Here is a 12,838-nt window from a genome sequence, read left to right as displayed (position 1 = left end):
TAAAAAAGAAACATGTTGAATTAATATATTTATTTTGATAATTTTTTTTTTTTAAAATCAACATACATTTTTTCCAAATTTCTTAAAAAATAATTCAATTAAATAAAATAATCCAAAAACATGGAAACAAATTTTTGAAAAAAATATTTTAAAAAAATTATAAACATTTTGTTTTTATTAATATTTTTTAAAGCAGGTAAACTGCGCGTTGAGGATTAATGGCTGGAAGAGCGCACAAAACCAGGCATGTAGGAAGATCCATGTGATATACAGGTTGATGGGGCCGTTTGCGTTTGAATGGACAGCCATCGATGGCCGCAGCTATTCTATCTCCAAAACAAACCTGTCGTACAACGTGTTAGTGACAGGTTAGTCAATTGCAACCGTTAACTTCAAAATCAATGGTGTAAAACACGCGACTAACATGCGTGTTAGTCATTCCGTACTGCCTTTTTGAAGCCAGAATAGACACGTCCACCATCGACGGATGTGATGGCATGGGGGCATCCGATGGAGAAGGCATGGCCCGCTGCGTAGCCATTGCCGAAGTCCTCCATATGGCCTATTGCGATTTCACATGCAGTGAGCAATCTGTGTGCGGAACGTTGTGTGCAGAAAACTATCCATACCCATTTACCCTCCTCTACGTACACTTCATAAGGTGTTTCCACGTCATCACAAACTATGTACAAGTGTTCTGGTGACAAACAATTTATAACAGAACATAGCAAAATGGCTGGGCCTGGCCTCGTGTCTATACTGTCAGAACCAATTACCACAGAGAGATCCGGAGAAAGGAGTAAGGAGTTTACGAAAGTTGCGGCATCAGAGACCGCCCGTGTATAGATCATGATTTCATCTGGCCATTTCTGCACATTCCTTGCACAACATTTACTCAACGCACAATTAAATAATGATAATTATAAAATTTTATTGCTAGAATCTATTATAATTATTACCTTTATTGTGTAAATGCAACGTGCAATGATGATCCCTCTTCTGCAATGAATTCCAGCCTCCTCATCGGCATGTGATTCAAATTTTCTATTCTGGGCACCACCCACTTGCTGACTACTTTCAATATTTCCAAGCTTGTGGAGTATTCTAAACCTCCAATTTTCTCAATTGGGCCACAGTATTTAAGTTCAAACTCTCTGAGAGAAGTCAGATGTGCAAAACTGGGAAGCCTGTTCAACTTTGGACAGTTAGATATCTCCAGCCGTTCAAGGTTTGCTGGCAGTGCTTCGATCTCCACTAAATCATGACTTCCAAGTTTCAATCTCTCAAGACAGGGACAACAGCCTTCAGAAATCGAAATCTTCGGCACTTTTACTCCTGTTAGTACTATCTCCTTCAGGTTGCCCAATGCAATGGGTAAAGACGCCTCCAAAATATCCACTTGACTAATTGGACAGCTCCATATTTTTAATTGCTCTAAGTGAATGAGACGCCCCGGGGCTGGTAAACATTTCAGCTTACCACAATCATGAATTGTAAGATGTGTCAAGGAGAACAAATCTGACAGGGAGGGCGGCAAACATTCTAGCATGCCACACTGAGCGATTTCAAGATGAGTCAAAGAAGACAAATCTCCAAGAGAGGGCGGCAAACATTCTAGCATGCCACACCCAAGAATTTTAAGATGAGTCAAGGAAGACAAATCTCCGAGGGAGGACGGCAAACATTCTAGCACGGGACAGCTAGAAATTTCAAGATGAGTCAAGGAAGACAATTTTCCGAGAGAGGACGGCAAACACTCTACCTTGGGACAGCTATCAATTATAAGATTGATAATCCTGGAGATTAAAACTCCAAGACATGGCGGCATTCTTATCGACAACGTATCCTTTATCAATATCTTTGGTAGCTTGCTGAGTTGACTGATGTTCATTGGTAGCTCACTTACACTACCCACATTATCCAAATAGAGTTTTGTCAAGGTCGCTTGATCTGTGATGTGACGAGGCAACTCTCCCACTTGCTTGCAGGTTCCAAGATTCAAAACTCCAGCTTTGTCATGTGTTGGAAATTCTCGGATGTAAGCATGAGCCGATAACAATCATATAAATTGAGATACCGCAGATTTCTCAAATTGCCAAAACCGCTGGGCAGCGATAGCAATTCAGGGCAACCTAATTGCAAGTGCTCCAATGATTGAAGACGACAAAACTCTTCTGGCAGACTCAAAATCTTGGTATTTCCTTCGATTACTATCTTTCTCAGTTCCTTGAGACATCCTATTGAGTTTGGAAATCTTTGGAATTTGAAGCTATTATAAATAACCAACTCTCTCAACTGCACAGGCGCCTGAAGCAAATTTCCGAGTATAGATATGTAAAACATAAAGCAATTATTAAAAATTCAAATAATGATTTACTAGAGTTGAAAGGTGAGAAACTTACATCGTTATCGGCCTCCCACAGTTCTTCTAATGAATATGCTCCATAGAGTTCTAAAACCCTCAGATTGTTCAATGAAACCCTCAAATTTCTCTGCCCAATAGAGGACCAGCGAAGCCAGACCAACTCTCTTGATATTTGACCGATTACATGATTCCAATAACCTCCTCTAATCACCAAAACATTTAGTTCAGCTAGAGAGGGTGCAAGTGACGATATTACTCCACATATATTATCCATGGATTCACCCTGCGAACACCAACCATGAAATGCCTTAGCCTCACTGATTAATCCATTTTGGAAAGGACTTTCCCTGCTGAATAGGTAAAGCATGACGCATTCTTAAAAAAAACACAAAGACATAAAGTGAATAATTCGTACATACAATTAAAATTAGTACAAGTAGACAAACAAAAGACATGGACAAGCATACCCGATGACGCCTGATCTCTAGTTCCATTCTATCCGCCATTATTCCTTGAATGGCATTTCGTTTCTAGGACAAGAAGAAAAATGTTAGAATAATAAATAATTAATCTTTCATATGTTAGAATAAGTGTCAATTAGATTTGTAGATGCTTCGTTTTTTTAAAATTAAACAAAAGCAAAAATACAATAAAGAAAATAATAAGCTTCAAGAAATGAAAGAAACTGTCACAAATCAGTTATAACTCACTCATTCAGTATTGTACATGTATTAAATTATAATCAATCAGTTCTAATTAGCTGTCATTTTTTGCTAAATGTTTTTAAAGAATTGTTGAGTTTCTTAAAAACTATAAAATTGTATTCTCTTTATTATGGAAAAGGCATTTCATATGAAATGAATCATTTGTTCTGTTCTTTTAAATCAAGATTAAAAATATCTCTCAAAACAACAAGACCATTGAAACTATCTGATAAGTTCGCCTCATAGTAGGGGGCCCCATCCTCATTACATATCTTTGAATTATAAAAATATAATTAAAATAAATAAAATATTATAACCATGTTAAAATATAACAAAAAAAAAAAATATTATTGTTAAAATATAAGATTTAATTAATTATTTTTTTAAATAATTAAACTTCATATTTTAACCTTAATCTTAAATAATATTTTAACCTTAATCTTAAATGATATTTTAAATATAATTGAATCTTTATATTCTAACCCTAATCTGAAATTATATTTTCACCCTAAGCCTAAATGATATTTTATTTATAATTAAACCCCCATATTTTAACAAATCTTAAATTATATTTTAACTTTAAGATTAGAGGTAATTATGAGATTTAATCAACATATAGAACTACAATTCACATATTTTATTGTTAAAATATATTATGATTAAAAAGTATTTTTAAAAATATATTGATTTATATTTTTTCATAATATATAATTCTAATATTTTTATTACATATTATTATTATTATTAACCATTAATATTTAATATATCATTGTTATGTATTATATTTCAAAATATTATGATTATTACCTTCATATAATTTTTTATTATATTTTTAATATTATTTATATTATAAATTAGTAATAATTTTTTTAACTAATTATCATTTTAAATTGATACTTTTTTATAACAAATGTCCTCATATGTATAGGGGAATTTCATTTTTCTAATCTTTTTACTTTTGCATAAGGCCTCTTTAATTCATTTTATATCTCCTCTCAATTATGTTTTATTTGGCTTAGAAAAATTCAATTTATTATTATTTAATATTATATATTATATTTGATTTAGAAGAATATAGTTTTAGGAGCATGAGATTTATACTATTTATATCAATGTTGCTAAGTAATTTCTGAATTTGATTATGTGAATTTTTTGTTATACTCAAATCTAGAAATTACTTAGCAACAAAATATAATTTTGTTATATTTTTAATTATAATATGAATTACATATTAATTATGTAAAATATTATTTTTATATATAATAATTTATAATAATAAACATAGATATAATATATTTTGAAAACATAAAATTAATAAATAATAGATATATAAAAATTATAAAACATAGAATAATTTTATATTAAAATATGAAAATTGCATATTGAGAATTAAAATATTATATATATTATTAATCAAATATCGATAATTAATCAATCAAATATAGCATATAGTATCTACAATATTTTAACTATTGTTATATTTTTAATATAATATGATATTATTAAATCATATGTATATATTTTTGTTTTATATATAAATGAATATTATATTATTTTTTATTATATAAAATACAAATATTTAATATACATAATTAAATATACAAGAATGTAACATCTAATTAATATTTATAATATATTTATTTTAATACATTGTATAAAAATTTAAGTGTAAACTATTCATGTCAAACACCAAAATTTATGCCTATGTGGATATTTAATAATTATATAATTCTTAATTTCAATAAATAGAATATTATTTATATATATTTATTAAACAATTAACTTCAAACAATAAATTATATACTTTTTCTTGATTAATAAACTAAAAATAATTTAATATTTTTTCTCAAATAAACTTTTTAATGTCTTTATATTAATTTAAATGATTCTTAATTATTTAAATATAATATTATTCAACTTAATATAAGACTTAAATTAGACACATGAGAATTCTAAAAGTATATATAAGATATAATCGATATATGATCACTTTCTATCCATATATCTCTACCTCTATCCCCTTATATCTCACCCTATCTCTCACTATCTCCCTCCCCATCCCTCCCTATCTCTCTATATCTCCGCCTATCTATAACACATTGTTTCCCCTCTTTGTCTATATCACTCCCTCTCTAACTCTATTTATTGAGCCGTCTCTCTCTCTCTCTCTCTCTCTCTCTCCACACACACACACATCTCTATCCTTTTCAATCTTTCCCTCCCCCTCTTTATCTATATCTCATTATCTTTACCTCTCTATTATTCACTACATTTGTCTTCCTCTATGTATCCTCTTTACCACTCTATTTATCTCCCTCTCACTTTATCTATCTCTTCCTATCCATCTCTCTCTTATCCACTTTATCTCTCCTCATTTTAGTGCTATCTCACTCTATCTATTTCTATCCATGCCCTTCTTTATCTCTATCTCCCTATCTCTCTATCTCTCTCCCTCTCCCTCTCCCTTCATATATTGTCTTATATCACCCTAATCTTCTTCTCTCTAGAACCTATCTCTCTCCATCTCCCCCTTGTTTCTCTCCCTCCTCTAACTTGCTTTCTCTCCCTCTCTTCTCCTCTTCTCTCTTTCTCCTATACACATATAAGCTCTCCTTTTCTCCACCCTATGTCTACCTCCCCCTCTTTCTCTCCCCAGCTCTCTCACTCCATATCCCCCACTTTATCTCTCTAATATACCTCTCTCTCTTTATCTTCTTGTATACCTCTCTCCCTTTATCTTCTTGTATACCCCTCTCTCTCTCTCTCTCTCTCTCTCTCTCTCTCTCTCTCTCTCTCTCTCTCTCTCTCTCTCTCTCTCTCTCTCTCTCTCTCACACACACACACACACACACACACACACACACTTCCTATCTCCATCTACTCCTAATCTCTATCTCTCTCCTTCTTCATCCCCATCTTCATATGCATCTCTATCTCTATCTTCCTCTCTATTTGTATCTTGATTTCCCTTTGATAGTCTAGTATGAGTACACATAGCCTAACATATCCTTCCTTATCTTGATTTCCCTTTGATAGTCTAGTATGAGTATAAATTTTATTTTCATGTATTGAATGATTTCTATTACACAATGGGTAATTTTATCACTAACGACCTTATAATAGCTTTCTTTAAAATATACTATCTGTAGGATTCCTCACCACAAGACTCATTAGTATTACTAATATGACCCACTGGACACTCCACTATAGTTACATCTTTGTACAATAAATTTGTGACTTGTGTCCTCGGGCTTACTATGTTATCATCACTCTCTTAAGTTATCTTCTTTTCAAATTTAAGCTCTCTTCACCAATCTACAACCAAATATATAGTGTGGTCATCACCAATATTTTCTTTTAATAAAAATTATCCTCTATCTTAAGTATTTCCCTAAACCTAAAAATTTCCATGTCATTTTACTGAAGCCTTTCTTGGCACTCACTTCTCAAGCCACCAACCTATTCTTTTAAATTTAGCATAACCTACCCATTCTACTATTTATTTTCACGATTTCTTTTCCTTATTTTCAAATGGATTATATCCACTCCATTTTATATAAAAAACATGCCTCTTTTTATCTTACTCAACTATCTATTATCAATATGTCAACATTAGGTCTTGTGGTACCTCCTCAATTACTTATTGGATAACAAACCTCCTTATAAAATTCTACAATCTAGCAAATTGATTTTTCAATTACCTTTTTCTCCTTTTATCCTTTTCCATCCTAGATTTTTCTATATTCACTTGACTATATAACTCCTCAATATCCTATTTACAATAGGTATGGTCCATTTTTGTGGTTATAATATGATAATATTTTAAGCATCATATCTCCTTTGTCATTTTCAACCAATGGGATATCCATGTACATTGTTCTAGTTCCATCATCCTTACTCTTAATATAAGATATTACTCTAGCTTTTATCTTGACCTTAAGATATGTAAGGTTGGAGAGATATTTATTGTAGAAAGAATTCAAAAGAGGTACTACAAATAGAAATCTTTATTTCAAAGTTGACAAAGATAAACTTTTTATTTGTCATTTTGTATGTTGGCGATATCATCTTTGGAGGAAATGATAATGTATATAGGACATTTGGAGAAGATATACAAAAGGGATCTGAGATGTCTATGATATGTGAGTTAACATTTTTCTTTCGTCTTCAAATTATTCAATCAGAAAAAGGCATTATCATTTCTCAGACCAAGTATATCAAGGGGATGTTGAAGAAGTTTTAGATGGGTTACTCTAAACTGGTTGTGACCCCTATGACTACTAGTTGTAAGTTAAGCAAGGATGATGGATCTCCAAATGTTGATCAAAAAAGTGTAGATCTATGATTCGAGGATTATTGTATTTGACTACTTCAAGAATGGATATTATGTTGCCTATATGTTTGGTTGCTAGATATCAAGTTACTCCTAAGAAATCTCATGATCAAGCAATGAAAAAGATATTTAGATATTTGAAAGGGACTCTAAATTATGGGTTTTGATATAAGAAAGATGATGATTTCACTTTGAAAGCATATATATATGCTAATTGGGTCAAATGTGGTTGATTACGTGAGAAGTACAAGTGGTGGTGCATTCTTCTTGAGAGACATATTGGTCTCTTGGTTGATTAAGAAATGGGACTTTAGTGTCATTATCTACTATAGAAGCATAATACATTCTAGCAACATCTTTTTGTTATGTGATATTAAGGTGGAGTCTGATCAGGAAATTCTCATTATGTGATAATACAAGTGCCATTAACATCTCAAAGAATCTGGTAATGCATTCAAGAACTAAACACATTTCAATCTAGTATCACTTCTTAAGACAAAAGGTTGTAGAGAAGGAAGACATATTGGAGTATGTATCTACTAAGGAACATATTGCAAATATCTTCTCTAAGACTTTGGTGAAGGATACCTTTAAGTATCTCTAGCAAATATTGGTGGTTATAGCCCCTCCTTGTTTTAACTAGATGCATTTAGATGGTGCATCCATCTCGGGGGAGTTGTAAAGTTCACCCTTTACTCCTGGATTGATGCAGTGACTTCTCTTAGGGGGAGCAGTGAGTATTGTAGTTATCAGAGATTATCAAAAAGGTTAAGAGAGTTTATTAGAGTGCTCTTTGTCCTTGATGTCAAAGTGGGGGAGAGATACAGATGAGAGAGAAATCAATTGTCAATTCAGTTTTCTTTGTTGTTGGTGGTGCAGGGGTTGTCATCAATGATAAAATGGGACAATGTTGGAAACTTGAGTTGATGTATTGTGTTGTCATTGATGTCACTGTGTGGTTTATGGATGATGTACATGGTCTAAAAGTGAATGTTGTGATATTGTTGTATGATCTAGTTGTGATATTGTTGTATGGTCTAGTTGTGATATTGAGAAAGTTTGAGGTGTTTCTAGAAGGTTGGTGTAGTGGAATTTTTAATATGTAAAAAAGAGTTTTTAATGCCCCAGTGGAAGAATGTTTTTCATTCCTCCAATATATGAAAGTTATGGAGTGTGGTTTTGGATATAATATTTATGATTTATGTATATTGTACTATTAATTTAATAGGTCCTTTGTTGCCTAGATGGTATAATTAGTTGGTGTTATTTCTAACAATGGGGTGTCTATCAAAACTATCATGAAGAATGCTTGCAGATCTGTAATGTGTGATTTTTAGGGTTTTGAGATGGATGACATCTTCATTTAGTTTTTACAGTGAGTTACTTCAGTTTTTGGTGATGTTTTAATTGGCATGTGAACTTATATTGTTTTCTGAGTTCAGTGATGTAAGTTGGGTTCATTTTCAATTGACTGAGCTACCATATCCTATCTAGATGATGTCCCTTTTGGTCTAGATATACTTTGGTGATTGAGTTTGCTCCAAGGTTAGGCCCACCTAGCTTATGGAAACCATTTTTAGGGACCAATGATAGTCTAGACCTTAAATTGCCAAAAGACCTCTAAAGATGTGATTATATAAGATGTAGAAAATATCAAACATTTAGATTTTTCAATATCTTCCATCTCTCAGCTACTTTGGATTATATTCAAATGTTAAGTTTACTTAGTCTCTAGGAATATTTCTAGAAGTCTTAGTTGTCATAAGATAATATTTTCATCTTTTATCTTTTATTTACTTCTTGTCCTAGGTCATTTAACATTTATCATGTTAGTTGTCTCATTATTTAGAATTAAGAAACATAGTGCCATGATCTTTCTTAATCATATATTTCAACCTTACCTGTATAAGCAAGGCAGCATATGTACATTATGTATATTCATTATCAATCTAATCAATTATACAAATAATTAAGAATTATTTTTCTCTTTTTCATCTCTTGTGTAAGGCATCCTTTTGGTTTTCTAAGTAATCCTAGAGGCTTGATTCCATTAATGACTATGATAGATCTCCATGTAACAACATTCTTCTTGTATGGTCATGGATACATGACATACAAGTTCTACCCTCCACTTACCACCAATACATTAAATTTTGTTATAATAGTATTGAAGTTACTATTCTCACCAACCATCAACACTTTTAATACTATAATTTATTGGAAGATAATTGTTCACATCATTGGCTAATAAATGATGTAACCACCTCATCATTATCTTAGATAGATCTATCTTTACTCAAATCCCCATCCACTTCACATACCATTTTTTATATCAAGGCTAAAATCATTGACACGAGATAAGGAGAATACGAACTCCATGATTCTTTCTATGTAGGGATTTGTCTCACTTTCATTCAAGTCCTATGGTCAACCATGAAGTTACTTTCCAAAGTTTTAAATGTTGGGGTATCTTAGATAAAGAAAATATTAATGAAGACAACATTATGGGTCTATAGAGATGAAGAAGAATAAATACTTATTATACAAACAAAATGGTATCCTATAGGTAACCATATATATGTGAAGTGTGTTACTAAGGAAAATATTTTAAACTACATGAACAAGGAATAATAGAGCCTCTTCAACCAAAATTTCATTCAATATTTCAAGGACTCAGGTGTGGATCATCTAAAATTGTTTCTTTAGAATTTGAGTGTATATTTATCGAAACACCTAAATCTTTCCATGATATTAATAATACTAAGGGGGGCACCCACGAAGATTCTTTTAAATATATTATTGAGCTATTCCAAGACATAAGCATAATATCATCAAATCTACATCATCTACATCCATTCACCTTCCACTCATTTACATAGCCTAATATATTGGGGCCAAAAAGAACCTCCTATTCTTGACAAATTATAGAATGATGAGACAAGCATCAAGCTTATGGGATCTACCTATTAGATTGTTTAGATAAGGTGTATTCTTAAATATAGAGGAGAAAAGTAAGAAGAACGCACACCTATCAAGTGTGGCAATCAAAGTTGAATCAAATTAGGAAACAATCAAATTTATAATGCTAGATTAAAACATACAAAAAATCAACATAATTTTTAAGAGATAGAGTTGATGTATTGTAACACAAGTAACAACATGACTAATGTGTTTATTGACCTTTTGGAAAAGTTAAATTTCATACAATATAGTACTGTGAGGTTGCATGTCTATAGGGAGCTATGGAGCTTCTCTAAAGATATAAAATTATAATTATTTTGTTCAATGAATGTGAGTGTCATGCAACAATTGATTTTTGTATTTATGAAAAAACTCATAAAATCAAAAAAGTTTATTTAAAATAAATATAAGTGAACGGGTAATTTGATCACCAAATAGTGTAATAACACTATCATTTTAACAGCTATTTGATTTGCAAAACAATAAATTCTTAGACAAATGTATGCATATAGAAAGATAATTATTTTCTATTAATAACTAACATAGTAAAAGAAAGAATGGACATTACCTCTATTTGTTTATGAGCATTGACAATATGTTGGGGTTGCCAAAGCCAATAAGGTGAATGTTGATTTGCAATTTCTCTTCCCAAATCTCTTAACTGGTCATGCATTGTTATCTGATTTTTATTGTCCAACTCAATCAAACACTTATTTTGGAGTCTTTCCCAACTATGCAAACCACTCCACCCTAAACTATTCCACACTTCAATTGCCAAACTATTTTTCTAAACTATTTTTCTCCCCAATAAAGAAACAAGCAATATCTAGGAACATCTCTTTCTCTTCAGCATCAAGGGTATCATAACTTATGTTGAGTCTCCTTTTTATATCATCGGGCAATATTCCTGAGATCTTTTCCAAAAAAGACTTCCAATGTTCCTCACAAGACTCTCCATATAGTTGTCCCCCAAATACCTTAAGAGACAAGGGCAATCCATGGCAAGCCTCTACAAACTTTTTAACAAGCTCATTAAATCCATTCGGAGGACAAGGTCGTAAGAAAGCAAGCCAACAAAAAATCTGCTCACCAAAAGATGAGTGAAGTGCTTTCATTTTATATACAGAAAATATACCCCAAGAATTAAGAACATCACGCTCCCGTGTTGTAACAATTATGAGACTACCCTCTCCAAGACGGTCTTTTACGGACAAAAGAGCATCCAATTGATCAATATGATCCACATCATCAAAAACAAAGAGGACCCTAACAGATCTCAAATGCCTAGTAAGAATTTCCTTACCTTCCTCTGTATTGTCAAATGTTTGATTTTGGACCACAAGGTCTTTGAGGAGTTGAATTTGCTTTTTATGCAATAGACCTTTGGCTGCACTATCTCTAACATCAAAAACAAAACTGCATCTGTCCATGGATGGCAATCTTTTGTTGTATAACTCTTTGGCAAGCGTGGTTTTGCCAAAGCCACCCATTCCCCAGATTCCCACAATTCGTGCATCACCTCGGGCAGATTGGAGTGTGTTCATCTTAAAGTCTTGCACTATTTCTTTCAGCCCGACAGGGTGTTTTGCAACCGTCAGTGGCACATCGTTTTTTAATTTCAAAACACGATTCACAATATTTTTCAGCAGTCTCATCTCGTCACTGAAAAAATGAAAGCATTGCAAAATCAAAATACTGACAGGTTATTATGCAATGCCAAAGTTAAATTACATATACGTGAAAAAGAATAAATATTTGTTAAAATGGGGAGGTCGAAAGTGTGGCGCTTACTCTTCATTTCTTATTATTTCACCAGTGTAAAATGAGACGTTATGAAGAGCCTCCTTCCACTCCTGAAGTTTTTCTGGGCTGTATCTGCCCGGCAATGGCTATGCAGCGGACAAAATGGCCCGCTGCCGCATGCCCATGCCTCCCTTCTCCATGCGATCCCCTCCATCCCATGCGATGCCATCTGCTGACGCCGTCCAATCAACTGCCAAGGTCCCATCAGCCCGTACCCTACACGGATCCCCGGATCTCCCTGCTAACGTCCGCCGGTTTGACTCGCTCTGGGTGCTGGGTGCCATTAATTAAAGAAGCGATGTATTGAGACAAATTCCCTTTAATTCTTTTGCATAGTTAGAATTATTTTATCACTTACCATAACAAATAAAATCCCTTACCTTTCTCCCTCTATTTCTTTTACTTTTCAAGGAAGGTTTTTAATGCATGTTGCGGTTGTGTCTATTTAAAAATGTGAGACAAAAATTACTCATTACAATTTTTCTTTATTTTGCAAGTTTCAATGAAGTGCAAAAGGTAAGAATACTTAAAAAATGACCCATTACTTAGATCAAATATCCTTTTACTATATGAGAAACATTTGCTCTTTACATCTTGATTGTTTTAGTTTACTTGGATCAAATATCTTTTTACTATATCAAAAATATTTGTAGATTTGCATCATTGATCCTT

General features: G+C 32.5%; 1 protein-coding gene across 2 annotated transcripts; it reads right to left on the bottom strand.

The window, feature by feature from the left end:
• Nucleotides 1-213: 213 nt before the first annotated feature.
• LOC131874627 (putative disease resistance protein RGA4) lies at nt 214-12,003 on the bottom strand. 2 transcript variants are annotated; one of them, XM_059218310.1, is made up of 4 exons: nt 10,932-12,003; nt 2,833-2,895; nt 2,403-2,648; nt 214-2,307 (listed from the first exon to the last, which is right to left on the bottom strand). In XM_059218310.1, the coding sequence occupies exon 4, from the start codon at nt 1,889-1,891 to the stop codon at nt 962-964; it is 930 nt and encodes a 309-aa protein (XP_059074293.1). In that variant the 5' UTR covers nt 1,892-2,307; nt 2,403-2,648; nt 2,833-2,895; nt 10,932-12,003; the 3' UTR covers nt 214-961. Both variants share the same exon structure in this region, with proteins under 2 accessions (XP_059074293.1, XP_059074294.1).
• Between the last annotated feature and the right edge of the window lie 835 nt (nt 12,004-12,838).

The sequence above is a fragment of the Cryptomeria japonica genome, chromosome 3, assembly GCF_030272615.1.
Source record: "Cryptomeria japonica chromosome 3, Sugi_1.0, whole genome shotgun sequence".
In the NCBI taxonomy this organism is placed as follows: domain Eukaryota; kingdom Viridiplantae; phylum Streptophyta; class Pinopsida; order Cupressales; family Cupressaceae; genus Cryptomeria; species Cryptomeria japonica.
This window is presented reverse-complemented; position numbering and strand designations above follow the sequence as displayed.

Coding starts and splice junctions, on each gene's coding strand:
- LOC131874627 (XM_059218310.1), bottom strand. CDS start 1,891: ATGAACATCAGTCAACTCAGCAAGCTACCAAAGATATTGATAAAGGAT.